Consider the following 25,794-nt stretch of genomic DNA (forward strand, 5'->3'; position numbering starts at 1 on the left):
GGCGACAGCCCGTTGTTATATAGAACCTCTGTCCTCCAGATCAATGAGCCTCATTGACCCTCAATGAGGATCAATGATCCATCAGGTGACCCGCTAACCTATTTCGATCCCTCGCCTGCTGGGCCTATGGCCCACAAGCCCCGTGATTGTGACACCATCCTCAAAGCGGATGCGTTAAACCCAGAGAGGTAGCGCACCTGGACGTAGTTTACACTGGTAAAGATGTTTCTTGACTCAGGCGCCGATATTCACCTTAATGATGATCAGGGATGGTCCAAAGGTGGCGCATACCCTTCAGGGCAAACGCCCCTACAACTTGCTGCCAGAACTGGTAATATTGGCATCGCTAGCTTGCTTTTGTCAAAAGGAGCAGCAGTAAACATATCTCATAGTTATGGAACATCAGCATTGCAAAACTCGGCTCTAGCAGGAAGCTTAGAGATAGCAAGCTTGCTACTTCACAAGGATGCCGAAATTGATGCAGTCTGTGGAGAGCACGGCAGTACACTCGAATGCGCGATTCGAGCTGGTTCAACTCCTCTAATGGATGAGCTTTTGAAGCGCGGTGCAAATGTGAATTGCTTGCCTGGAGACGATGGCAATACGCCTCTCCAGTCCGCTACTATGGTCGGCAACCATCTTGTGGTAGAACGTCTTTTGAATCTCAATGCGGATGTGAACGCGCCTGCAACATTCTATAACGGAAGAACTGCCCTTCAGCATGCTGCTCGTAGTGGAAATTTGATCATGTGTCGAAGGTTGATTGACGCAGGCGCTGACATCGACGCCGCGCCCTGCGGCGGCATGCGAAACCCAACTCATTGCTGCAGTAGAATCAAAAGAACTTCCACTAGTGAAATTTCTTCTTGTCTCTGGAGCCGATGTTAATGACCAAACAGGCCATTGTGATGGGACAGCACTTGAAGCAGCAACAGCTCTCGAGGACATTGGACTTGTCCAGCTTCTGCTTTCATTCGGAGCTAACCCTCAGAATGATAAGTCTATTATCATAGCAATCAGCAAGCAAAATAAAGAACTTATTTCTCTTTTGGTAGATTCAGGGGATATAATCAAACATCCAACATGGGCAACTCGGGGAATGCTATGTGCCGCAGTCGAAACCCAAAACCTGGATCTCCTTCAAATACTATTGGACCAAGGTGCTAGTCCTAATGTTGAGCAAAGTCCGGGTGAGTTCACCCCTCTGGTCTGCGCTATACAGCTCAATAACTTGCCTATGATCAAGACTCTACTGAAAGCGGGAGCACAGTACAAAGACTTTCCATCACCTTTCAAGTATAGACTTGATCCTTTGCAGGCCGCATGTCGAGAGAATAATATCAATTTGGTACGATACTTCATAAGTTCTGGGGTAGATGTCAACGGAGCGGCTGCTTCGGTACTAGGACATACAGCAATGCAAGGCGCTGCAGAAACTGGAAACGTTGAGCTTGTGAGTTTATTGATTGAAGCAGGAGCAGACGTGAATGCTCCGGCCGGCAATAAATGGACACCGTTAAAGATAGCGATCCGGAGGAGACAATTGGAAGTGGTTCGAATACTACTACAGGCTGAAGCTCATGTCAACGACCTCCCATGCCCTTCGGTCTCCCCGAAAAAGATTAGTTCTTTACATCTGGCAGCATCCCAAGGGGACAACGACATTATCAACTTACTCATAGACTGTGGCACCGATGTCAACTTTAGAGTTACGAGTCAAGGATTATATGGAAGAACCGCGCTTCAAGCAGCATGTAACACGGGAAACTATGACACGGTACATCTACTGCTTAGAAAGGGAGCTGATGTGAACGCATCGCCTGGTCGGCGTGGAGACAGATGGTATAGAGGACTCACAGCACTGCAAGCTGCCGCTGGCGGCGGATATCTACGTATCGTACAGCTTCTTCTGGCGAATGAGGCAGATATCGACGCAGCAGGAGGTGAAAATGGCGGCCATACTACTATTGAAGCAGCTGCGTCTAATGGGCGTATAGACATGTTGAAGCTGTTGCTCAATGCTGGGGCAGATATCACCAGAACGGATAAGTCCGCCGACAGTTGAAGAATGCTATGGCATATGCAACTAGGAGTGGCCACGACGCAGCTGCAAAATTTCTCAAGCATCATCAACTTTGCTGAGAGGAGATGACACTTATCATCCAGATAAACAACTTCAGAAAGATAAGTAGATCTCGCAGTGCAACATCACAAAAAGCAGGATCCGACATACCCCATGGAGAGCTGGATCATCCCCGCCTCCACTTCCCGATCCGCGTTCAACCACTTTCCTACTCTCGAATCCCTACCCTAGAGCTTCGGCGATTTATTTTCAACAAAAAGGAGGGGGAACGCCGACTATTTCATAAAGTCTAGACTCGCTTCCTCGGGCTAGCGAAATTCCGCACCCGAGCACTCAGGGGGGCGGGTCGCTTAGACAGAAGATTGATTGGCGGGTAGGGTACGAAACTAGCTAAGCCTCCCATTCGGACTTCGGGTACAAAGACACTCCGTTTTGCGATGTGCAACAAATTGGTAAAAGAGGGGTAGGGTGCATATCTGGGCCAGTTTGGGTGGAATTGGGATTTGTGATTGGGCGAGAAGAGGGACTTTGGAGGAGAGCAGAATTGTGGCTGAAGAGTAAGAGGACGAGAAGTTGAAATAGCTCTTGGAATATAGAGGGAAGTGCGTGGGCTTTAGCATGCCGTGGAGGTTGCGAAATTCGAATTGGTAAGGTTGTCGTGCTTCGTTCCCACCTTCAAGCCAAGCTCTTTTCTAGACATAAGCTTTCACGTATCCGAGCATCTGGATGCTATCACAGGTGCCACGGCCACGTCTCAAGAGCTATTTGTCGACCTCAAAAGACAAGGTATCGCAGGTATCCAAGTCCTCACGAGACAACAACTACCTCATTGCCCTCCTGCACATCTTCACCCGATATCCTCATAACTTCGCCGGGCTTCTCAACCCTCAAAACCCACAAACACCATTGCTCCACGGGTACCAACAGGAGCACAACCCAATTCAAACCCCATCCGAGCCCAACAACACACAAACCCGCAACACAATCCAGCACCCAATGATTCGCCGTACTAATCACAACCACAAACATAAGTACCGGATATAAATATCCGAGGACACTGAACCACAAATGTGTCCCCCATCTTGCGACCGAAAGGCCAATCAGCAACGCAGTCCCAAAATGCAGAGATGGCATCGCGGCAATCGTCAATTGGAATCGATTGTTCGCCCAGTCACTTGGCGGAGTGGCTCCTGGGTTTGAGGGATTTGGGTGCAAGACATCGACGAAGTGATGAGAGGACGGCATTAGGCGGGGAGGAGTACATCGATACAGGCTCATGATCAGGAAGGCGAGTATGTTGTTGAGAAATATAGAGCGACGAACTCGCTGGTACTGTTCTCGTGGGAAACAACTATGGTAAGTTAGCACTCTTCTCCAACTCGGAGGTTCGAGGGTAGACAACGTGTATGCATATCCGAGAAAAGCAACGCCAACAGCAATGTGAGACAGGTAGACATCACATAGGACTGTCATAACCCAATATCGACATCGAGTTAAGATGAAATGTTGCAACCCATGCTCTATATTTATACTCAGCCACTCCTCAATTCGCAGAACACGGATAGCGTTTCTTTCAGCTTGTGCAAATATCGCGGCTTTCCGGTCAGGGTCGCTGTTAATCCAAACCGCTGTTCGAGCTCGCGCTAGCTGGTACGGCCAGTACGTCAAAGCCCAGTACCATATCTCGAGGAGGAAAGGGAATTTTCGGAGGATTCGTGAGGGAATATTGTTGTGAAATTGTCGAGTGTCTGGATATGGCAGCCAGTGCTGAAGACTGTGTGATTTTGGTTGAGGTGGCAAAGAGTGAGGAGGTTGGAGTAGGGGCGTTCTTTCATCCGGTCGAGAAGATTCGGGCTGAAAATGTTGAACTCAATATTTCGTGTATATTTGGAGATATGTTCGTCTTACCTGGAGCAATTTCTCGTATCTTAGGTCGCTTTCCCTCCTCCTGTTTCCAATTGTCGCCGTGGTAAAAATCAGAGCAATTCCTTTATTTCGAATCAGCTATTCATTTTTGTCCCACCAATCGACGGACCTAATGGTTCAACGACATTCTTGGACATCATTCTTGCGGTACAACCTCCAGTAATCCGCCCTACGAGGACCTTTTTATGTTGGTACTATGTACCAGAAACACGACCCGGAGCTACCGGCTCCTTATATACGCTTCCATATTTCCACGTCGCCCAAAGAAAAGATACCACGTACAATTCTGACGTTACCATAAGACTTCGAGCGCCAAGCCATTTCCTCCGAGGATCCGAAGATGGTAAGAAGTCGTGTATGAGGCTCTTTAGTAAGGCGTTCGCATAGGTCCCGCTATTGGCGGCAGGTAAGTGCCGGATCCACAATTGGGGGATTAGTTGTTGCACAATTTCTGGCTGCCAAGACCTTAGAGGCGGGTTTGATTTGCTGCGATTCATTGTGGTACGGTGGCAAAGGCTTACTGGCTGTTAGCGGATGTATGAAGTATAGTTTAGGCCAATGAGTTTGAAGTTGTTGTAATTTTGGTCTCTGATTGGAACACTTACTTTTCAATTAGCGAAAGCTGTCGGATCCATATTTTTGTTCCATAATCCATTCTAGAAGCTATTAAAACACCCCTATATACAGTTTTCTTTTGGTCCCTAAGCAACAACAGATTGAAGGCTTGAGATAGTTATCACCAAGAAGTCCGACCCACCAAATCAACGACCAAATTTCTTCAACTCCAGCCATCTCAAAGGTGGAAAAGTAATCATCGCCCACGAAACACCAACCCAGATGCCCAAATCAGTTCCATACTCGCCCACCATCTTCGCAATCGGCCCAACATACCAAATTTGATACATACTAATAATGCTGCCGGCCCATCCAATCAAGAATGCCGCCAACGCAGCGATGCCAATCGGTAATGCACTTCGATCCTTCCAAGCCGTCCAATCAAATCCACTCTTTCTTCTGAAGATCAAATGCTCCTCCAATGCAATAGTAAGATAGATGGTAACCCAGTATCCCATCAACGCCAAGAAATTCTCGAAGATATCGAAAAGATGGTTTCGTCCTCCGAGTGCGCAAGCCGTGTATATGAGCACACAGACACAAGCCAAGAACCACCGAGGCAGCTTAGCCAATTGTCGTCCCATGATCTGGAATCCGAGAGTAGCAGAATACGTTCCGGGGATGTTATTGGCAATCAATCCAAGGGCTACAATGACGCCTAGGAATTTACCAAAGCCACCAAGACCGGAGTAGCCGGCTAGAATGAGGGCTCCAGATGAAGTATCGTATGCGTTGAGCCAGTCGGTGTTGGAAAAGGTTCCGGATGCCAAGCCGACACCTAGGAGATTCGCAAATGCGAGAGAGAGGGTGAGACCACAGATGGTCATGGTGAAGGTCTTCCATTTTTGGGTAGTGGGTGGGTAGTAGACGTAGTAATCTGCGGCTGCAGGTGCCCAGGCTACCGCGGAAGAGAGACACAAGGACAAGAAGGAGAGGCGGTTGCCATTGATAGTCTCATGGTTGCCGGACGAGGTTATTGAGGTATCGAATGTGGGACCGGCGCTTCCGACCAAGACAAAGACAGCTACGAGTTGAGGTGCCCAAGCCCATCTGGATGTGGTATTAGGAAGTGTTTAAGTTGACAGAAGGTGAACTTACCTCTCATAGATCTGGAAGATTGACATTCCGAATACGACAACCACCCAAGAAATAGCAGCCACAATGATAATTCCAGCGACGACGGTGATGTTTCCTCCAGATACAGCGGACAAGATTTGACCTCCGATCAAACAATCAATCATGCCATAGCCAAGCATGATCACGATGTTGAGAAGACATGCAATCTTGCTAGGGTAGTATCCCATGAAGTACCTGGCAATGACCTATACAACAATAAGTCACATGTTTAGACAGTTTAAAAGGCCATGAATATATTTACCATAGTACGATTACCACTCTGTGGACCAAATGTGCTCATATAGGCCGCGCCAGCAGACCCAATCAAAGTACCAAATGCGCAGCAAAGCGCCGAGTCCACGAATCCAAGATCATAACTCAAGGGACCCAGCATGCCCACCGCAATATTATTCGCGGTGATATTGGTACTGAACCAAAGGAGCAGCATCTGCATATACTTGGAACCCGTGATCTCATGGCGTTCATCTTCAGGCACTCTCTCGATACCTCTCTGCTCCAAGAACTTGATCGAGAGGATCTTCTCGTTCAAGCGCTCGAAGAATCCGCCAGATGCAGCGGGGGTTGGGGATGGCGATGCACGTTTCTCATTGTCGTCCAAGGAGAGCGATTCATCGGCAGTTGTGGGCTGGGTTGCGATAACCTCACGTTTCACACCCTTCTCTTCGTCACCCAGGGAATCGGCCATGTCTGCGATGCCAATGCAGGTTGAAAGGAGCGTGCGGAGAGAAAAGGACCAAGAGTTGATATCTGCGTGAAAGAGGGAGGGTTTGATAACGAAGGAGACGAAAAAGAAAGGTTTGATGTCGATCCGGTAGAAGAATCGAAGGGCAGGTAGGAGAACAGGGTGAGGTCGACGGGCGCATTCGGCTGGACTCGCTAAGAGAGTTTCGGCCTCCTGCATAAGGGACAAGTGGGGTACGAATCCTTCAGAAGTTTATTGATTGACGAATCGAGCGTTCATCCGGCTTGCGTGTCAAATGTTAGTAGTGGAACGATGTACAATCGACCTGCCTAAAGAAGATGATCCCGCTTGCGCGCACGCAACTTCAAGCAACATTACATCTCAAACATTTGATTTATATTTAACTTCACGCCATTCATACTCATATATTAATTGAGCTAGGAATTCATACCAACAGTTCGATTAATCGCAGAATGGAAAGCCGAACTGCTTTCATGTCGATCGCAACTTGCGTTACGAGCGGTTGATTTGCAATTGCGCACTCGTTGACCGGAGAGAGCTCCTTGCATTGTTGGTGCGGACCGGTTCGCAAGCGAGGCGGAAATGTCTTGGAAGTGTCTTGTCTTGCACAAGCTTTCTTAAGCGTCCAGTGGCTGGTCCTGTCAAGCTTTTACTCGAACCAATGATTGCGGTAACAAAATCCCCACTACGAGGTTACCCCAGCGCGTTCTAGTGCTACTTTGGAAGGTCTGTGTAACCTACCTGGCATCTGTCCCGCAGTCGCGGTTCACTTATTCCTTTTCTCTCCGTGGGGGTGGAACGGAAGCAACGTGTGTATCGGATAGCCTCCCGGTTGGCATACGGAGTACACGGCAATGTGGACTAGGGGCGAGGGTGTATCTAATGCAGGGACAGACCATGTATATGCCTCAACGGAATCACATCCTGAAGAAGGGACGACCAGGCTCATCCAATTGCGAACGACTATGATCGGATGAGGATTAATTGTTCCTGGTGGGAGAAATCCCAAGACAAGGGAAAGGGTCGCAATCCTGCAACCCTTGATCAAAGTAAAAGGTTCGAACACGCCATTTCCTGCCACCATCAACCCGCATGCAAACTTTAGAGCTAGCTTAGACGGGTTAAAAAGCTTCCGTACACGGGATATAGCGGACCGCTCGTAATTGCAATGGATGATGATCCTGCAAGCATAGAGATAAGAGTTTACCTGCATTAGAAAGGAGTCGAGAAACAGAGAAACTTGATATGGGGAGGCACAGTTTTTATATACCGTGAAGTGAGGTGAAACTGGGGATAAAACATCCCAGGTGATGATACCCACATCCTTCTCATGCAACACCTCTCAGGTTCATAAGAGGGTCCTGGGCCATCTCCACTCCCTCAAGTCAGACAGGAGGTTCGCCTTGCGGTAAGCAACCGGATCTACAGTTGTCTTTCTCGAAGAAGGAATTCTTGCCACGATCTTTTGCTCATCTTCACCTATCAATTATTATGGGTTACAACGACGGTGGAGGTTCGCCTCAAGACCTGATTGCGCAAACATGGATTATGTACAGTATCGCTATAGCACTTTTCTTGACGAGAATGTAAGTTTTTCTCAAATAAAAATGTCTTCTTCTCGACAGAACCACTTCTAGAGCTGACTGACCTGTAATAGATATGCTCGATACGTTCGACTTGGATTCAAATGGCAGATCGAAGACTACCTTATGGTGCTTGCCGTTGTAAGTATCAGAAATAATTCTCCACAGTCAAAAATGCACCAAGTAGCTAACGAGTCGAGTCCTTAGGCATGGTATACCACCATGTGTGTGACAAACATCGCAATCATCACAGGTGGAGGTAGCAGTCTCTACCTTCCTGGACAATATGAGACTTTCACCGCTGCAGATATTGCCGCGCGAGTGAAAGGATCCAAGATTGAATTTGCATCAGAAATGGTAAGCAGCAAAATCTTTGAAGCCTCGAAGATTTATTGCGACTGACATTTTGCTTCAGTGCATGTTGAATACAATGTATACTCTTAAAGCTTGCATGCTTATAATTTACTTCCAGCTCACGTAAGTGTATTTGTCCGTGATAGAGAAAAACCAACAGCAGATTAACGTCTTGGTGCTTCAGATCAAACTTATCACAACAAAAGTGGATGAAGTTGTCTGCCGGGTATACATTCTTAGGATGGTTGGCCACTGTGCTGGTTCTTTTCTTCAACTGCCATCCTTTCACTGGATACTGGACGTTGCCACCGCCGCAAGAAGAGGTACGTTTAACCTTTTGTTTTATCAATTTACCACAGAGTCCTTGTAACATTGTCTTGAACGTCGCTTTTTACCTTCTTGAAAGAGCCTACTGACTCTTAACCTCAACACAGTGCGCAAGCTACTTCCGCTACGAAGTGACCCAAGCCGTTTTCAACGTCTCCTCCGATCTCACAATGATCTGCGTCATCCTCCCCATGCTCTTCCGCATCCGCATGCCCTGGAAAACCAAACTCCCTCTCCTCTTCATCTTCTCCATGGGTCTCGTCGTAGTACGTTGCACCTCTCCCCTCCCCATCCCAGAAAACTAACAAAAAAGGTCATTTGTGCATGCACATCCAAATATTTCACCTTCAAGGACATCTGGGACGACTCCTACCAATTCTGGTACCTCCGCGAAGCCTCCATCGCCATGTACACCACCAACCTCCCCTACGTGTGGTCGCTTGCCCGACAAACGTTCCGCGTCCTTCGGTCCACGGAGAGCGATACTTCGGGTCGGCTGCCGTATGCGGGGCCGAGTCATCTGTCGAATTTGCAGTCGAAGACGGGAGGGCAGTCGAGGAGGGATAAGTATAATAATCTGGATACGGTGAATGGGAGTGGGGCGCTGGAGAGGACGGAGAGCGAGGAGCATATCATTGAGATGAAAGGGATGCAGGGGATGGAGATGAGACCTGATGGGAGTGAGACTGTGAGCTGGGCGCAGAGTGATGGAGTCGGGAGTGGGAATGAGGGGTTGAAGGGTGCGATACAGAAAACTGTGGAGGTTACTGTTAAGAATGATGAGATTTGACAGGGTGGTTATAGCTACTTGGATGTATAGAGATTTCTGTAATGCTTAGACGAATGTATGCTAGATCAGGAGCGTTGGGTACCGGGTGTTCAATGGAATAATGATATCAACGATAACAAGTCCCGCTTGAAGGTTGATCGTGTTCTTTTATCCTCGATTCAATTGACGGGAACAGTACATAGGAGGGTGATTGTACTTACTGAAAGTAGCCCAATAACGGGCAGGAAATCATCCCTTGCGCTAGTGACCAGAGGGTGAAGTAGAAGTAAAAGGAGTGGCGGTGTAATAAGGAGGTGCCAAGAAATTAGCCGAAGACATAAAGGGGCGGCGAGGCGGGTCAGCAGTCGGCTCCAGGAGTTGAAACTCCAAAGTGATGGGGATTAAGTTATCAGAGAACAGTTGAACGATGCGTCAATCTATTGCCTGTAATTCTTTGGCTAAATTACAGAGATTCTACCCACTCCCCTTTTCCAGTCCATTCGAAACACCTGGTCTGAGTAAGACTAAATGCTATCTTTCTTGCTCATTTCGAACTTAAGCTAGTCATCTTCTTTAGCCTCTGACGACTGCTGACTTCCCTTGACGTGCTCCAACTCAATCATCGCTTGAACGTCCTTTTCTTTGCTCATCCGCTCAAGATCTCCCAGGTTTCTTTGTTGCAAAATTTGGTTCTCCCAGACTTCCTCCATAGGAACTTCTTCCAACATGTACTCCTTCCTGTATTGATTATTCCAAGGACGACCTCCTCTGCCAGCCCACTTCCCTTTGTTTTTCTCAACATCAGCAGCCTTCACATCAGCCTCCAGCTCAGGAAGATCTTCGCAGAGGCTTTCCCAATCCTCCTGAGGCCCGTATTTTTCAGAATTCAGGACATCAAGGGAACTCATGATATCGGAAGCAAGTTTTCGAAATGGTGAGCCTTGAGTTGCAACCTTGTAGATGGATCTGAGACTTTTTGGAACCATCCAGTGCTTGTTGAAGCCGTCGTTCTCAAATCTACCTGTTCGATATGCAGTTCTAGCAATGTCCATCATGTGGTTCTGGAGCCTCGAGTCGGGCCCCAAAATTCCACAACTCTTCTTGAAGCTCATTAGTCTCGAAGCAAGCGGTAGCAAGGAGTCCACCGCTGTACAACCATCCCGAGAAGTGAGCTATCAGTGGATCTTTATCCTTCAGGGCCCAGAGCATAGACCCTTTACGTTTTTCCTTCTCTTCGAAGGTTGTCTGGCCCCACTCTCGTCGAAAGCGTTCCGAGTGAAGCGAGAGCAAATCGGCGTGGACGTAGAACTTGTTGTTGATGTAAACCATATTGCTTCTCATAAGGACCCTAAACATAGATTAATTGATGTTACTTCTCATAGCCTATCTAATGGAGCAACTCTCACCTTGCGCTGATCCCAGCGTGAACCTTGCGATTGTTGTGAATGATGCATTCGATGCCGTCTGTATGCCCTTGTTGACATTCACATTTGAAAGCCTTCGAAGCAGCCGAGGAAGTTGGTGGATTGGGTTGCTTGGAAAGAGTCGATGTTGCACTGAGATACCGCTCCTCCTCAATAATCTCTTCGTCTTCACTTTCGCCAGTAAGTGCTTGTGTCAAGTTGTTAGCCACCACACTTTCCTCCTCATCCGGCTCACTGGCAGATGGCAGCGTCATTAACTTTTGTGCTGCCGTGGCCAATTTTTGCCGATCCCTCTTGCTGCTAGAAGTTCTTTTTGGAGGCATCGTGATCCACGATTCGAATTATCTTCGGGAGAAAATTTCTACTCCAGGAAGGTATGAGCTGAATTAAATAGGCCGATGCATCTTATTGATCAAAGATGCCAAATGTCAAATCAGGCTTTAACATGCGAAAGGTCAAAGCACACAGAGAGAGAATCAGCAGGAAGAATCAAGCTTGTACTAGCGTTCAACAGTGTCCAATTCTTTGAGGAAATGCGGATCGACCGCAAAGGAATAAAGCCTCAAACCGATGAGAATTTGGTCAAAATAGATAAGCACAAGGACTTTCAATGTTCTTTGCAAGTTTTGTGACTCTACTTTTGCATTCGTCATGGCCTGTACCAGCTTCTTCTAAGCTACCTATGCTTACTGCGATCAATGCCGTCTCCTTTCCTTTATCTTACTCTCAACATACGCTCCTTGAACAGTCTCCAGAGCCTCGCCTAAGCTAAGACTTTGCACCACGTTTGCTCTTCTGATTATCTCTGTTAAGATGCTCCAACTCAACCATTCCTGAAACCTCCTCATTCTTAGCTCGTTGCTCAACTTCGGCCCGTAGACCTCGCCCCAGAATCTCAACTTCCCAAGCCTCACCCAATGGCTTTTCTGCTACCATATAGTTCACCCGATATTCATCGTCCCATGGTCTCGTGACCCCCCAATCCATATGCTCTCTATCAGCCAGATTCTTCTTCAAAGCTGGACAGCCCTTGATGAGGTTTGCCCAAGATTTTGAACTTCCATAATTCTGCGAATGGACGACGTCGAGACAATTCATAATGTCACACGCCAACAATCGAAATTGAGGGCCCACACTAGCCATTGTGTAGATGGACCTAATCGCGCGAGTGGACATGTAATATTTTTGCTCCTCGCCGTCTCGGTACGCTGCTCTGGTCTCATCCATGACGTAATTCTGGAAGCCTGGTGCCTCAAGAAAATCGCCAAGGTCCCAAAGCTCTTGATCCAAAGTCTCTGAATCGAAGCACACGGTATCCAGAACAGTTCCAGTGTACAACCAGCCGAAAAAGTGGGCAAAGTGTGGAGATGTGACTCTGGTCTTCCAAATGTAATCATTCACGGTGAAGGCACTCCTTTCCGAATCCTAAATAATCCAGAGTATAGCGTGAGAAGATCTACATGGACTTTGAATTCATGGATCTTATTTCTGTCGTTGACCAAGATCGTGACGGAAGGGCTGCTCATTGCGACCCTTTGATAGGTTAGTCTTGCTAAATCAGAGATCAGTAGGTAGTGTCAAATCTAAATACCTTGCGCCGATGGAAATGTGTTCTTCTTTCTTCAGTTCGATGATTGAACGGGAAGGAATAAGAGGAACTGGGTGTTGGTTCGGTTGATTCGAAGGCTCGGCAATTTCCTCTTCTGCATCATGAAACTCTACCCCATCTATTTCTTCGCCATCGAGATCATTCAGAGCTTGAGTCGAGCTCGCAGGAGCTGGATCGGCTTGCTCATCTTGCGCAGCGACCGATACTTCCTTCGCTTTTCTCTTTGGTGTTGACCTGGTCGACTTCTTCGGAGTGACGTTTTTGTTGACTTTCTTCTTTGAAGACATCGTGGCGGGCGCTTCGAATTATCGTTAGCAGAGAATCCCAATTCCGAGAAGGCCTGTGAGCTGAATAAGTAGACTGATGAAAAATATTGTTCAAAGGGTGCCAAAAAAGATCAACTTGCGCTCAGGAATAGACAGGACCAAAGCATGCATACACAAGCTGCTGGAAAGATCGAGCGTCGCGTAAACTCGTTGCTTCATTTAATCTTTCTCCCGGACTTATATATCGGTCGGAAATCACTCATTATCGTAGTAACAATCAATACCCGAATGAATTTCTAAAAGAAGGGATTCGAAAAAAGTCGAGAGGGCCAAGAGATAGTATCAGGGCCCAGCTATTTCCTTGTCTCTAAGGACTGCTCGAAATTTGCTCATGCTTTATTCTTACTATACAAACATCAACATCATAGATAACAATTGTTGATCAAAGGCGCTAACTCCAATAGTCTATGCACCTCAAACAAACTTCTGAGTGCTTCTCCTCAACCACGGACCAGCAAAGTACAAAGGCAACCCCAAGAGGAGAACAGCCCATTGTATCGCCGCCATCTCCCCATACATCTTCTTCAATCCCTCTTTGGCAAGCCACTGCGCATTACTCTTAGTAATCCCAAAGGCAACTAGGTTCTTCCCCGCATTGATCAACACCAATGCTTCACCACCTTCAGCAGGATAAGCATCGACTACATAACTCAACACCACGCTAGGCACAAAGCATAGACCAGCTGCTTGTACAGCAAAGCCCACTGCTGCGGCGTAATAAGGCTTTGAATCTGCAACCGTATAGGAGTAGAGGATGAGGCCCCATGGACAAAGGAGAAACGGAAGGATGAGGGCTGGGATTCTGTGTTCGGGTTTGTGGATATTGTTGTTGGCTCTTGTGAGGGTTCGAGAAAGAAGATCGGTCAATGGACCGGCGAGAGGGTACGCGACAATGACGCCGATGAAAGATGAGAGGGTAAAGAGACCAATTGCTTTGCTGTCAAAGAGGTATGGTGGAGGGGCAAAGAGTTGAGGCATTTGGGAGGAGATGATGACGATTCTGGAGTCTGTTAGTGCATGGAATCAGCAATAGAGTGTAGGATATTTACCCTGCGAGAATAACGCCATATGAGATGGCGGCATAGAGTGCACCTGGCACCAAGAGGAATCGCCACGGCAGAGTCAATTGTTTGGGGAATGCTCTCAATCCAGTTTCTTCTTGACCACGATGGCGAAATGCGACGAGGTCTTTCCAATAAGTACCTGCGTAGGGAACGCCAGGGGCAGTGCCCGTTGGGATTGTGGCGAGGTCATCTCCCATTCTTTTATCATGTTTATGCTCGATCATTTGCGTAGCCTCCTTGTCGGCTTCGGCTGCTGTTTCACCGCCGTAAACATAAGGTCGACGGTATGATGTTTCTGGCAGAAAAAAGAGGCAGCAAAAGAGGTTGGCTCCATTCAAGATTGCACAGAGCTTGAAGAACCATCTCCATCCCTTATCAGCAATGAGGTATCCTGCGATGACAGGACCAATTTGAGACCCTCCCGAAAGGAACAAAGCAAACAGCGCCATGGCCGTGGCGAAGTATCGTTCGAGGAACAAATCTGCGATTATGCTGGGACCAAGAGACTCAACACTTCCGGCCCCGAAACTCGCAAGAATACGAGCGCCAAGAAGACTATTGAGAGTAGGTGCGTAGACGCTCCAGATAAGCCCTGCCAGGAAGATCACCATAGAGATGAGGATGACTGGTCGTTTCCCAATGCACATTGCCAGAGGCATCCAAAAGAGGTTCGAGACACCCAGTGCGAACACAGACCAGGAGATGATGTTCGTGAGAGGTCCAAATCCAACTCGAAATTCTTCGGCCATGTCTTCGAAGCCAGTCGTGATTCCAGACTAGCATCGTCAGGTCATGAGAAGTGCCGTCAACGAAGGCAACTTACAGAGTAACAATTGCCCATGAAAACGAACCAGCAAAGATTTGCTAGAACTGTAAATCGGATCCATGCTGGCCACCACTATGAATATCTGCTGTTAGTCTCTTTCTCGGGTTTAAAGGGGTTCCATACCTTCGGGTCCCCAGCCGTCGCAGTGCCGAAAGCCATCTGTTTGCCCCTTTTCAATCGCTTGTCTTGTATATGCAACTTCGTCAATTTGTGAAAGTATATTGAATCGTATGAGAAGACAGACCACAATGCAAATGTCGAATGACTCTGGGCATCGTCGGTCATTTTTATGTTCCCTCCGTCCACTCTGGAACAGAGTCCCCATGGGGCATCGGCCGAAACCCCACAACCCGGGACAGACAACCGGGACCAGATTTGTGGAGACGAAAGATAGTATGTGGCTGTAAGTGGCTGGGCACATTGACAGACCTGGTGAGACACAGGGCCTTGATTGGTGAAGCATTAAAGTTATGTTGAATAGGCACGCGCGTTGAGGGGTGCAAATTGGAACTAGAAGTGGACGAAGTGGACGGGCGACTTTTCAACATTTTGTACCCAAGAGAATAACATTTCGATGATGCTTTTGCAAGTGAATATCATGATTACTATCCTCTCATCAGCCATGTTTCTAATGAGCGCATTGCAAAGACTTATTAATGTTCATTAATACCTATGCTGTTAACCCTAGAATTTCACAAAATGTGTCTCTCGAGTCGCGCTACTAAAATCTAGAATTCGAAACACCTTGGACAGAGTCGAGAGGCGTGCGGCAATAAATCTGATGCCGAATACTTGGCTATACCGAAATGAAGCAAGCGTGTGTGTGTGTGTGGAGAAATAGCGTTCGTCACGGTGTTTTTGTTGAGACGCTGTACATACCTTCTAACTGGTGAGTTTTGCATCCACACAAGGAAGAATTTCGGGAAGCCTCACATGCATGATCGAGGTACTGCGTTCATTTGGACGGAAAAGTAATGGTACAGTGTACCCCCGATCATATATTAGTCTCATGCCACTCGATTGTTCTGCTTTAAGTTGGAGAGGAGAGAACTTATGCCGCTGTAAAGTATCGAGTCAGTGACGGACTTTCAATATTAATACGTTCTGCCTATGCACTCTTTACAAGTTGAAATAGCGTGCCTCCATGTCTGTACACTATACTTATCCAATGTTCAAATAAATCTAGTTTGTCTAATCACTTCTTAGATTTTTAACTTTCTCCCATTGAAAGGATCTTCCAAGTCAGAGAAACTGGAAGGCGTACTGTGTGAGGATATTTCAAGGCTTAAAAAGGAGACGTCCTGTTGGCCAGCGATGAATAAGTTGTGCCTACGACGAAAAGCCAACATGACCCGCGTTGAACCTGAGTTAGGCTTGCACGCATCCCATAGCCCCTACGCACACTCTACTCATAACGCAAATGTCAAAAGGAAGTGACCATCACCTAGGCCACAGGACACCAGATCGAGGTTCTTGCCAAGAAGTCTTCGTATAGAGCCTAGTTTAAAAGATTATACTGGATACCTAAAGCAGTGCGCCTTGACAAGGTGTCGAATTCTCTTCGAGAAAACTTCTTAAGGAAAGGTGCTAGCACATAATTCTCGCTGTAGATACAACAAGTAGGCGCGTCAAGATATGGGTACCGATACGACTCGCCTAACGAGTAAGAGATCCCAAGGCTGGCAGCCTAAAGTCAGGCAGAGGCCTTCTGTCAGCGTCTTAAGCAAGTCTAGGGTGCTGCTTTCCAGTTTTATCCAGCTATAGGATCCTCTACTTTCGTAGTGCTATCTAGAACTCATATCAAACGTTAATGTATACAGTAGTTGTAATTATCGAGCAAGTTCATAGCGAGAACCTACGATTTTGGTGTCCTGTGGCCTAGGTGGTGGTCACTTCATTTTGACATTTGCGTTATGAGTAGAGTGTGCATAGGGGCTATGGATGCGTTCGACTTGGTGAACTCTGCAGATTGGTGCACTATAAAGATGCCTCAACTTGTTATACTGTTATGTATCTAAGAGGTTGTCAAAGTTGTTAGTTGCAGCAAGATCTGAAGTTCTCGGATAACGTTTTCGCGGCTTCGTTTGGTCGTACTTTGAAAGTATCACAGGACTAGCTTCAACGCAACGCTTTCAAGCTTTCTCCTAAGCGACTTCATTTCCAATAATAACAACTAAGCTTCAATACATACTTAGGAGATTAGGAATTACGATTTGGGTTTGGGACATGCATCCCGGGCGTGCGAAATTTTGATGATCTTATCAGCATGTGACCTCTCGGCTAAACGGAAGCGAGCTGTCAGGGTTAGCAGGCTTCTCAGCCGGAGAAAAAGGTTGCCGTTTTTGACACAGTGCGCAGTTCCGATTGAATCACATATTTATTGATATATAATTGATAAAACTTTTAATTTAAAATTATTAGAGTACTTTATAACTATTTCTCTACATCTCTTTCACGCTTTATATAAGAATCTAACCGTGTATTGTTGAAATTAAAAATATTTAAAACATTGGATTTTGATGTTCTCGCGTGTCAAAAACGGCAACTTTTTTCTCCGGCTGAGAGCGGGCCTTCGAAAACTCTGCAAAAATGATCAATCTTGAAGCAAAATGCAACAATACACAATGCAAACATACAAGAAAGATAAAAAAAGTGTATCATGGAGCTTGCGAGCCCCAATCACGTGCCACTCTGCGTGGGACTCGAACCCACAGCCTCAAGATTAGAAGTCTTGCGCGCTACCATTGCGCCAGCAGAGCTTAGTTGTTGAGCTTTTCATGCTCAACTTGCCAAAATTTAGCTTATTTAACTTTATAAAACTCGTGCGCAAAAGCGCGCGAAAGACTCGCTCAAAAAAGGCTTAGCCAACTTTTAGCATGACAAAGCTTCTTGGCCTCAGCCGAAGCCTGAGTATATGTGAGCATTCAGGTGTAAGTTTCAGAATGTCAGTATCTCGCAACGGTCCACTTGTCGTTCTTCAAATATCAAAGAGCCCCCATCTTTGTTTGACTATCTCTTATCCGTACTTACCAAATTCAACTACTACCACACAAGATGATATCAATTGACGAGCTAACTATAGATCAAGTGCATTCCGCTTATAAACAAGGATCGCATACCTGCAGACAACTCGTTGAAGCATACATCGAACGCATCAAAACTCTCGATCAAGCTGGTCCAAAGCTGAACGCTATCACTACAATATCTCCTTTTGCGCTCGAAGAAGCAGACTTTATTGACACACATTTCAAGGAACATGGCAAATTTATCGGATCCCTACATGGAGTTCCGGTCATCGTGAAAGATCAATGCGATACGAAAGGAGTCGAGACGACTTATGGTAACATTTGTTGCAAGCATATTCCATCCCAAGATGCAACTCTTGTTCGAAAGTTGAGAGATGCTGGAGCTGTTATCCTGGCTAAAAGCACCATGCCAGGTGCGTCGAGTACATTCATCCTGTGACTAGTATCTCATTACCCGCAGACTTTGCAGCATCATTCAACTCAGCATCTTCAGTCAGTGGGGAGACTTTAAATCCTTATGATACCACTCGGGAGACCGGTGGTTCAAGTGCAGGCACAGGTGCTGCAATCGCTGCAAACTATGGCTTGATTGGTGTGGGCGAAGATACTGGAGGATCGATCAGAGTTCCGGCATCCTTCTGCAATCTCGTCGGACTTCGTCCAACAGTTGGCCTGGTGTCAAGATTCGGATTGTCTCCACTAGTTAAAACACAGGATACACCTGGTCCCATGACAAGAACTGTCAAAGATGCAGCTTTGATGCTTGACGTTCTGGTTGGGTACGATTCGAAAGATACATACACAGCTGCTGCCGCCATCGCTGGGCCCCCGAGAGGAGGAAGCTATGCTTCTAATCTGTCCAAGTATGTTCTATCGAGAGCTCGTATTGGAGTTCTCAATGCTGTATTTGGCGAAGGCGAAGAATGTGCGCCAGTCAACCAAATTATTAGAGACACATTGTCTAAGTTCACAGCTGGAACCACTTTGATCGATGTGGATATACCGAACCTGGACTACTACCTCAACTTCTCCTCGACATACTTCTCCAGATCACGATACGATATCGACAACTTCCTCTCAGCACATCCAATCATCAAAAATGTCACAGTCGAAAGTATCCACAAGTCGAAACAATTCCACCAAGCGCTCCCACTATTTGATCGCATTGGCACCGGTCCCAAGCATCCATATGAAGACGCACACTACGCAGCAAGACTCGACGAACGTGACGAGTTCCAGCGTATTGTCATTGGAATCATGACTGAACATAACCTCGACGCTATTGCGTATCCAAGTGTTCAGATTCCAGCGCCGACAATCAAAGATGTTCTTGGCCCGCGATTCAAGGAGAATCCGTTTCTAACCAACACTACCATTGGCAGCCAGTTGAGACAGCCTGCTATCTCGGTTCCTGTGGGCTTCACGGAGCCAGGCCTCCCTGTGGGGTTGGAGCTTCTTGGAATGCCGTATTCGGAACAGAAATTGTTGGAATTGGCATATGGTGTGGAAGTATTGACTAAGGCAAGAAGGGCTCCGAAATTTGCGAGTTAGTAATAAGTGTCTCCCAATGAATCTAGAAGAGGTTCTCAGGTACTCTGCGAGTGTGTAGTTTCTTCTAGTCAATGTGGGAAAATATTTGCAATTCTGGTTTCGAGCAAAGTCGCAAAGGAAAGTCAGACATTGGGTGCAAGTGCAAGACTTGCAAGTGGAACCTTTATTTGAAATTTGGAGCCGATTTATCTACTTCGAGATTCGTAGCTTTACATATCAGTGGTAGTCAAATCCTCTGGTCTAATGCTACTACTCCGCAATATGTTTTTGACTTTCAGAAGTTTACTGCCTGTCTATTCTAGCTTTGTGCGTTCTACTTTGGTCCTACCTCTTCGGTGCAATATCAAAACGTCCAACTGCGTCCATAGTTGAGCAACCAAGGATATTTTGCTGCATGCTAGCGAGTAAAACACTTGATACTGTTTTGAGATTGGAAGCTTCAATGTTTCGTTACCTTCTCCCTTACTTAACGATCGGATCTCATCTCATGCCTGTTTTCTTTTCTTCTATTTCAAGCCTTAAATCAAAGTTTACTCCAATAGGTAGTTAGTCCATATCTTCAAAATCCAATCATTAGATAATCAGATGCTGTTGGATTGATCAAGAGGCTCAGGCGAGGTTCAGGAAAGCCGTGCAACTACGAGATGCAGTATGTCAAGTACCACAAGAGCTGTGAAAATTCAACGAGTTGAAACCTGTTACGGCTCCTCCCATTGCTTCGAGGACCGAGCCGTGACAACTTTAGTTTGATTTTGTAGATTTGGTAAAGATCTGTGATTTAGTTTCTTGGGGTGTATAAACTCAACCTCGCTTCAAGCCGTCATATGTAAAAGTTGAAGCATGGATGAGAAAGGGAACCCTCACGAAAGGCTGCGGACGCTTGGCCGAAAGCGGACCATTACTTTGTTGTAAGCCAATACACAATATAGCCTCGTCAATTAGCATCCCCCAAGGTATTGCCGATGATCTCCCGTATCTACCTACGTAGGTCTACCGACTTCGCAAGCGCCTTCAAAACCCTTCCTCCACTAAACGATCTCGCAGAAAACAAGCAACTTCCTTCTCAAACACCAAGACTTCTCCAGACTCGTCCAAGACTTCATCGTAATCAAAACCCAAATACAAGAATCGTCAAGATGATGCTCTCAATGATCGTCACCACCCTCCTCACGGTCCTGAACGGATTCGTCGCTGCTCAATGCACTAGCGCTGACCGCATTGGCTACGCATCCCAAGTCCCCTACGCCTACAACCTGTCCCCACTTGGTGCTTCAGCTGCAGCTTTCGAAGCCATCCCATTCAACGCTGATTGTCAAACCTCTATGTTTGCCTCCTCCTTCCCTTCCTTTATCCTGAACCAAAATTGACGCTCTCCTCCCAGCGCCGCCAACGGAGCTCCCGCTGTCCCAGTTGCTATCGATGGAAACACCACCGTCGTATTCGCCGTTGCTACTCGCCAACTCTTCTCCACCGTCACCGGCAACTACATCGACTTCCCCGCCAACGGTACAACTGATATCCAAACAAACGTCGTACGTATCCACCCCTCCCTCTATCCACTTCAAACAAAGATAGAATACTGACAACACAAACAAACAGACCCTAGGCGTCCGAGGTATCATCACTATCCCCGTCACCTTCTTCGCAAACGTCTACCTTGACTTCGATGACGACTGTACGATCACTGCCGTGCGAGCTTTTGCCGAGGTCCCGACGGTGGTTTTGGGTCTGCTTTTGGATCCTCCTGCTGTTCCTCCTGGAATTCTGCCCGATGATTTGATTATGGGGCTTCTTGGTGGTCTTTGAGTGGTCGTTGGTTGATTTTGCTTTTGCGGTGCGATAGTGATTGGGAGAGAAACGTTGATTAGTTGGTGGTATCATCAATGAATGCTTGCCAGATGTGAACTGTGGGGTTTGATGTGTGATGATGACTTTTTTGTTGAATGAAATGTGAATAATGTGTCTGCACTAGTGCTGTTAAGGATCATAGGGGCTGTTTCTTATCCGAAATGCGTTGGTAGAGACAAAGACAATACGAACCGTGTTCACTTCCTCCACCAGGGGGAGGAATCATTTTCACTAGAAAACAAGAGCATATAGAGACAAATAAAACCAGGCAGTATCAAAAATGAACTTTGTACGCATACACCCCTCTCTTTGACCCACCTCAAAAACCAACACTAAACCTCAAACCTTAACCCCACCCCAACTCCCCAACGTAAACTGCGAATTACACATATTCCTCAACTCCCAATCCTCGGCCCCCATCTCCGCCCTACACCCCACATCCTCCTTCCGCCCCGCCGCCCCCGCCACAAAACACGCCGCCATAAAATGATCATCCGTCGCATGCGCATCCCGATAATTCGGCATCTTCATCAACATCGTGACCGCTCTCCTGAGCGCCGGCCCGCTATTCTTCAACATCGCGTCTTCGAACTCCTGTCTAAAATCCATGAGAGCAGCTTCCGGCGGAGCTGTCATGGCGAAATTGTCGCGGTAGAGAAGCATCTGGCTCCATACGTTGCGGTACAGGTTATGGACCGCGCCGCCGGTGCCGATGAGGAGGGTTTTTTCCGCGGGAGCACGAAGGGAGGAGAGAGCGGCGCCGACGCGGACGTGGTAGTGGGGGTCGTAGCGGGCGTTCATGGATACGATTGTGGTGGGCGGACAGCCGGCGGGGAACATGCGGATGAGAATTAAGTACGTGTCGTGGATCCAGTCGAAGGTTGTATTCGTCTTTGCTTTCAGACCGGCTGCCTTCAAAAGGGAGACGCAGCGGGTGGCCATGGGGAGGTCGGGGTTGAGTTTGTAGTTTTCGAATTTGGAGGGGTGGACGTATGCTACTGGGCTTTTGCTTGGGTTGGGGTTTGCTGCTACTTCGATTTCGTCGCCGAGGGTGGCCCAGTGTGCGCCCTGAACGATGTGAGTATGTGGGTTGAAGAGTGAGTGAGAGGGAGTGGGAGAAGTTACCATCATCACGACGTGCTCAATGCCGTTTGCTAGAGCTTCATCTCCGCATTTTTTCCAGTATGTTGCTGAGTCTGACTCTTCTCCCAGCATCATGGTCGAGCCATGGGAGAAGAAGTGTACTGGACTGGAAGCCATAATGGAAATATCTCCAACTCAACAAGAGTAGAGAATTATGACTTTGATTTCCAGAAAGAGCAAAAATAGTAAATGCTTGATGTTTCAGTTCGCACGAAGTTATTCCACTTTTTGCTGAGATGCGTTCAGCTTTCGATTGTCAAGCGAAACGTTGTTGTCAAATGAAAGTTCCTGCGGCGTGCACCCGATATTGCCGTACTCATCAGCCTCAAGCTCAGCATTGCATGTTTGAATGTCGTTGCCGAGATATCAGTCCGAGTTGCCCCTCCTTTTTGAATCTCGGATGTGGGGTTGAAACTTCCCCCACCATCCCGACGCCGCCCCATTTCTATACGATCACCTCATTCAACATAAAACATCCCAACTAGTGCTGGAGCTATCCGACAGTTGCCGAATCTTGCGGTCGGACTTGGGAGTGAGCGGATTATCTTTACGGTCATCTGATAAGTCACGAGGTTGCGCGGCGTCAGAAGTGTATTTGATAAACAATCAAGCAGACTTGTTGCAGGCTAGTGGTCGATATGGTAGTAACTAATTAACTACGAGGATCGAGGAAAGTGAGAAAGCTTCTGCTGCTTGTATTGCTTGCTTGATCAGGGCAAATTGTTAGGTTCTGAAGCCATATTCTAAGTGTGTGAGGAGGGAAGTAATCTATGAAAAGCTAAACAATAGCACTCAAGATCCCAAAAGACTTGGAGAATCTCCAATTACTTCGTCAGAAACATCAAATATTACAACAACTCAGCAACTTGATCATTCTTCACTTAAACATATCGGCTTCCTATTTTTAGCCAATATCTTAAAGATTTAATTGCCAAACATTCTTAGTTCATTGCCATAAATCCACTACACACAATTCTCTCCCCCAGCAAATCTACCTCAACCCCCTAACAAACCCCAACCCCCTCCGCCCAACCCAATAAACCCCCCATCCAACAGCCGGCAAAACAACCACCGCCGCACTCCCAAGCCCAATCAAAATCCCCTGCTCAAAAAACCCAACCGCATGACCCGGCTTCTGGCCCGTAGGCTTCAACTCCTTCGCCGCTAATTTCTTCATCTCCAGACTATCCGGCATTTCCGCTGAAATCGCGACAAATTGCGGTCGTGGAGCAGAGAGCATCGCTGGTGTGTAGCGAGGATGCAGGGTGTGAGGATGCGAGGTTGGGGACGGGGGTCCGACTGAGGTTTTGTTAGTGAGGGATGGGAATGGATGGAGGGGAGGGGAGGTTACAGAGGAGTTGAGGGGGGATTTGGTTTATGTAGCTAGCGTGCGAGGGGATTTGTTCGGAGAGGAATTTTGCGGCGGAAGGGGAGGCGAAGAGGTAGGTTGCTAGGAAGAGGGGGGTGGAGCGTTGGGTGATGACGGTGTCGACGAGGCCGGTGCTGGAAAGGAGGAGGATGTAGGGGCCTTGGATTTTGGTCTTAATTAAGGGAGATGTGCTGAAGAAGTTAGCTGGAATGAGTCATTAAAATGATGAGGAGAGCATACGAGTCAAGGAGCTCGATTATGTTGAGGTCTGTACCGGGTGTGCGGTGGATTTTGATGGTTCCTTTTATTTCGGCTTCTTGGATGGTTGTCTGTAGCTTCTTTTCTTCTTGGCTGATCTTTCGAATACTGGTTGATTCCGCTTGGTTGCTTGCGTATTGGAGGCAAGCTGAGCTGAAGATATCCTTGATGTACTCGTTGACGATGACCAAGTCTGGAGAGTAAGGAGATGTGTTGTTTGGTGAGAGGCGAGCTGTTGCTATGGCTTTCGCTGCTGTTTCGAGGGTCGATGTTCTGTCCACGACGGCAATGGTACGTGTTTCTGTCGTGGAATGACATGATGATGCGAATGCTTTCTGGGTGGTTGTCTGATCCACAAGAAGATCGAATTTTGCAAGGTCCTTGTCCTCAATCTGGGAGGAAGTGATGTGGAATGTATCTGAGTCCATCACTGGTGTGACGATCTCAGTGAAAAGAGCATCCACGGATTGCGAAGAATTATCAAGCTGCCCTATCTTTAGTAAATGACTGCTGCTTGGACATATACTCTACAAACCTGCACCAGGATACAATTTCCAGCTGCCAGAGCTGCAGCAATGGGCGACACTACCGAGTAGAATCTAGTATGTCGCTGGGGACGAATTGCGACTAGACCCAATCCTGCTCGACGGTCCTCATTATTCTTTCCTTTCGTCACATAGTACCCCTCTTCCAACGCCTTTTCAAAATTGAGGCTGTCATAAGACTTCTGCACTGCATCCATGGCAAGAAAGAATTCGGTCTCTGCCTCCGCTATCGAGCAACTCGAATCCTTCGCAATTGCTTGACATATCGCATCTGACTTCTCTCGCAATGCACCATGAAGTGCATGGAATTGATCTTGCCGGTATCGTACATTTTCGAATCTGCATTCTGTGACAGCGCCTCGAAGGGTCTCTATTGCGATTTCCAGGTCTGAAGCCATCTCGTTGGGTGAGAAAATGAAGCACAGAACAAAAATAAAATGCAACAAAATAAGCGCAAAAGAGTTTCTGACGTTGACAGCTCGGAACCAGCAGAGCTCTGCACCGAAATGATCTTTTCTGTGCAGCTCCCGAGGCACAAGTCAGCCTCGTCTGGGGTTGTCCCTGAATGGCCTGAGAATTTCGGAATGTGGAGAGCTGCAGCTTTTGCGGGGTAGATTTGCCACCTCCGAGTGGACATCAAACGCCATGCTGAACTCTGAAAGTTGCAATCACTTGATTACAAGCTTGCAACGTCTTTTGAGCCTCTGAACGTACTCATGATCGTTCATCAACTCTCAAGATGAGCACCACCGTTACCGCTTCCCAGATAGAAGAGGTGCTAGGCGACTACAAGATCCATCTCACAGGCTACGACGGCAGCACAGAACCATCGTCGACACAAGAGACACCGAGAGTCGTCAATCCTCCAAACTGGCCAACGGATCATCGTCGAGTACCTGACTATAGGCCGATTGATAGAAATCGAGATGCTGAGGGAAGACCAAATGGAAGCATTTTGCCCGAGCGGATCTTCTTGACATTGATGTTCACTGGCGTTGTGTTGAATGCTGTGAGTCTTCCCCTTCTAAACCTTAGAGTGTATGTTGACCTCGAACAGAGTACTGCGAAACTTTGGGGAGCGACTGCTGGGCCTTATTTTCCCGGGTTGTTCAGATATGCCATAGGAGGAGAATGGTGATGAGGAAGAGTTGTTGGATGGAAAGGAGCCGACTGTGGCAAACATTGCTTGGCGGCGAGCTAGCCTCAAAGCACAGATCTACTCTACGCCATCTTATGTACAAAAACCATCTTCTCCTAAGAGAGTCTCATCAAAATTGCAAATATCAACAATCAATTACTTCGTGAATG

General features: G+C 47.2%; 12 protein-coding genes and 1 non-coding gene across 13 annotated transcripts; 5 read left to right on the forward strand and 8 right to left on the reverse strand.

Moving 5' to 3' along the window:
* Window positions 1-1,417: 1,417 nt before the first annotated feature.
* Window positions 1,418-2,422, forward strand: LY89DRAFT_766023 (ankyrin; the record flags this gene model as incomplete). Its single annotated transcript, XM_018221705.1, has 2 exons — window positions 1,418-1,515; window positions 1,627-2,422. 2 exons carry the CDS (start codon window positions 1,418-1,420, stop codon window positions 2,063-2,065), a joined length of 537 nt encoding a protein of 178 aa, XP_018061799.1. The 3' UTR covers window positions 2,066-2,422.
* Window positions 2,423-2,796: 374 nt separating this feature from the next.
* LY89DRAFT_354453 (uncharacterized protein) lies at window positions 2,797-4,275 on the reverse strand. Its single transcript, XM_018206955.1, has 4 exons — window positions 4,119-4,275; window positions 3,992-4,071; window positions 3,486-3,937; window positions 2,797-3,434 (listed from the first exon to the last, which is right to left on the reverse strand). Exons 1-4 carry the CDS (start codon window positions 4,147-4,149, stop codon window positions 2,891-2,893), a joined length of 1,107 nt encoding a protein of 368 aa, XP_018061800.1. The 5' UTR covers window positions 4,150-4,275; the 3' UTR covers window positions 2,797-2,890.
* A 375-nt stretch (window positions 4,276-4,650) lies between these two features.
* Window positions 4,651-6,584, reverse strand: LY89DRAFT_691572 (uncharacterized protein). Its single transcript, XM_018216362.1, has 3 exons — window positions 6,003-6,584; window positions 5,723-5,946; window positions 4,651-5,674 (listed from the first exon to the last, which is right to left on the reverse strand). The coding sequence occupies exons 1-3, from the start codon at window positions 6,444-6,446 to the stop codon at window positions 4,771-4,773; spliced, it is 1,572 nt and encodes a 523-aa protein (XP_018061801.1). The 5' UTR covers window positions 6,447-6,584; the 3' UTR covers window positions 4,651-4,770.
* Window positions 6,585-7,955: 1,371 nt separating this feature from the next.
* LY89DRAFT_601132 (uncharacterized protein) lies at window positions 7,956-9,518 on the forward strand (the record flags this gene model as incomplete). Its single annotated transcript, XM_018210183.1, has 7 exons — window positions 7,956-8,050; window positions 8,122-8,188; window positions 8,255-8,404; window positions 8,463-8,524; window positions 8,586-8,724; window positions 8,836-8,994; window positions 9,042-9,518. 7 exons carry the CDS (start codon window positions 7,956-7,958, stop codon window positions 9,516-9,518), a joined length of 1,149 nt encoding a protein of 382 aa, XP_018061802.1.
* Window positions 9,519-10,057: 539 nt separating this feature from the next.
* LY89DRAFT_742681 (uncharacterized protein) lies at window positions 10,058-11,244 on the reverse strand (the record flags this gene model as incomplete). The annotated part of the gene is made up of 3 exons (XM_018220855.1): window positions 10,058-10,535; window positions 10,591-10,845; window positions 10,904-11,244. The coding sequence occupies 3 exons, from the start codon at window positions 11,242-11,244 to the stop codon at window positions 10,058-10,060; spliced, it is 1,074 nt and encodes a 357-aa protein (XP_018061803.1).
* Window positions 11,245-11,689: 445 nt separating this feature from the next.
* Window positions 11,690-12,817, reverse strand: LY89DRAFT_766027 (uncharacterized protein; the record flags this gene model as incomplete). Its single annotated transcript, XM_018221706.1, has 3 exons — window positions 11,690-12,346; window positions 12,382-12,454; window positions 12,513-12,817. 3 exons carry the CDS (start codon window positions 12,815-12,817, stop codon window positions 11,690-11,692), a joined length of 1,035 nt encoding a protein of 344 aa, XP_018061804.1.
* A 453-nt stretch (window positions 12,818-13,270) lies between these two features.
* On the reverse strand, window positions 13,271-15,031 carry LY89DRAFT_766028 (putative MFS transporter; the record flags this gene model as incomplete). The annotated part of the gene is made up of 4 exons (XM_018221707.1): window positions 13,271-13,856; window positions 13,906-14,696; window positions 14,744-14,818; window positions 14,870-15,031. 4 exons carry the CDS (start codon window positions 15,029-15,031, stop codon window positions 13,271-13,273), a joined length of 1,614 nt encoding a protein of 537 aa, XP_018061805.1.
* Window positions 15,032-17,433: 2,402 nt separating this feature from the next.
* Window positions 17,434-17,505, reverse strand: LY89DRAFT_t85. The gene has a single exon. It is a non-coding gene; the product is annotated as a tRNA-Arg (tRNA).
* A 233-nt stretch (window positions 17,506-17,738) lies between these two features.
* Window positions 17,739-19,647, forward strand: LY89DRAFT_630995 (amidase family protein). Its single transcript, XM_018211259.1, has 2 exons — window positions 17,739-18,185; window positions 18,233-19,647. Exons 1-2 carry the CDS (start codon window positions 17,801-17,803, stop codon window positions 19,321-19,323), a joined length of 1,476 nt encoding a protein of 491 aa, XP_018061806.1. The 5' UTR covers window positions 17,739-17,800; the 3' UTR covers window positions 19,324-19,647.
* An 812-nt stretch (window positions 19,648-20,459) lies between these two features.
* LY89DRAFT_789560 (uncharacterized protein) lies at window positions 20,460-21,284 on the forward strand (the record flags this gene model as incomplete). The annotated part of the gene is made up of 3 exons (XM_018223271.1): window positions 20,460-20,647; window positions 20,705-20,855; window positions 20,923-21,284. 3 exons carry the CDS (start codon window positions 20,460-20,462, stop codon window positions 21,127-21,129), a joined length of 546 nt encoding a protein of 181 aa, XP_018061807.1. The 3' UTR covers window positions 21,130-21,284.
* A 226-nt stretch (window positions 21,285-21,510) lies between these two features.
* On the reverse strand, window positions 21,511-22,657 carry LY89DRAFT_725624 (extradiol ring-cleavage dioxygenase class iii protein-like protein subunit B; the record flags this gene model as incomplete). Its single annotated transcript, XM_018218990.1, has 2 exons — window positions 22,297-22,657; window positions 21,511-22,239 (listed from the first exon to the last, which is right to left on the reverse strand). The coding sequence occupies exons 1-2, from the start codon at window positions 22,429-22,431 to the stop codon at window positions 21,511-21,513; spliced, it is 864 nt and encodes a 287-aa protein (XP_018061808.1). The 5' UTR covers window positions 22,432-22,657.
* A 648-nt stretch (window positions 22,658-23,305) lies between these two features.
* LY89DRAFT_766029 (uncharacterized protein) lies at window positions 23,306-25,054 on the reverse strand (the record flags this gene model as incomplete). Its single annotated transcript, XM_018221708.1, has 4 exons — window positions 24,477-25,054; window positions 23,924-24,426; window positions 23,666-23,874; window positions 23,306-23,613 (listed from the first exon to the last, which is right to left on the reverse strand). Exons 1-4 carry the CDS (start codon window positions 24,882-24,884, stop codon window positions 23,306-23,308), a joined length of 1,428 nt encoding a protein of 475 aa, XP_018061809.1. The 5' UTR covers window positions 24,885-25,054.
* An 82-nt stretch (window positions 25,055-25,136) lies between these two features.
* On the forward strand, window positions 25,137-25,790 carry LY89DRAFT_631004 (uncharacterized protein). The gene is made up of 2 exons (XM_018211260.1): window positions 25,137-25,495; window positions 25,544-25,790. The coding sequence occupies exons 1-2, from the start codon at window positions 25,226-25,228 to the stop codon at window positions 25,622-25,624; spliced, it is 351 nt and encodes a 116-aa protein (XP_018061810.1). The 5' UTR covers window positions 25,137-25,225; the 3' UTR covers window positions 25,625-25,790.
* Window positions 25,791-25,794: the final 4 nt, after the last annotated feature.

This window comes from Mollisia scopiformis (genome assembly GCF_001500285.1).
Source record: "Mollisia scopiformis unplaced genomic scaffold LY89scaffold_36, whole genome shotgun sequence".
Taxonomy (NCBI): Eukaryota; Fungi; Ascomycota; class Leotiomycetes; order Helotiales; family Mollisiaceae; genus Mollisia; species Mollisia scopiformis.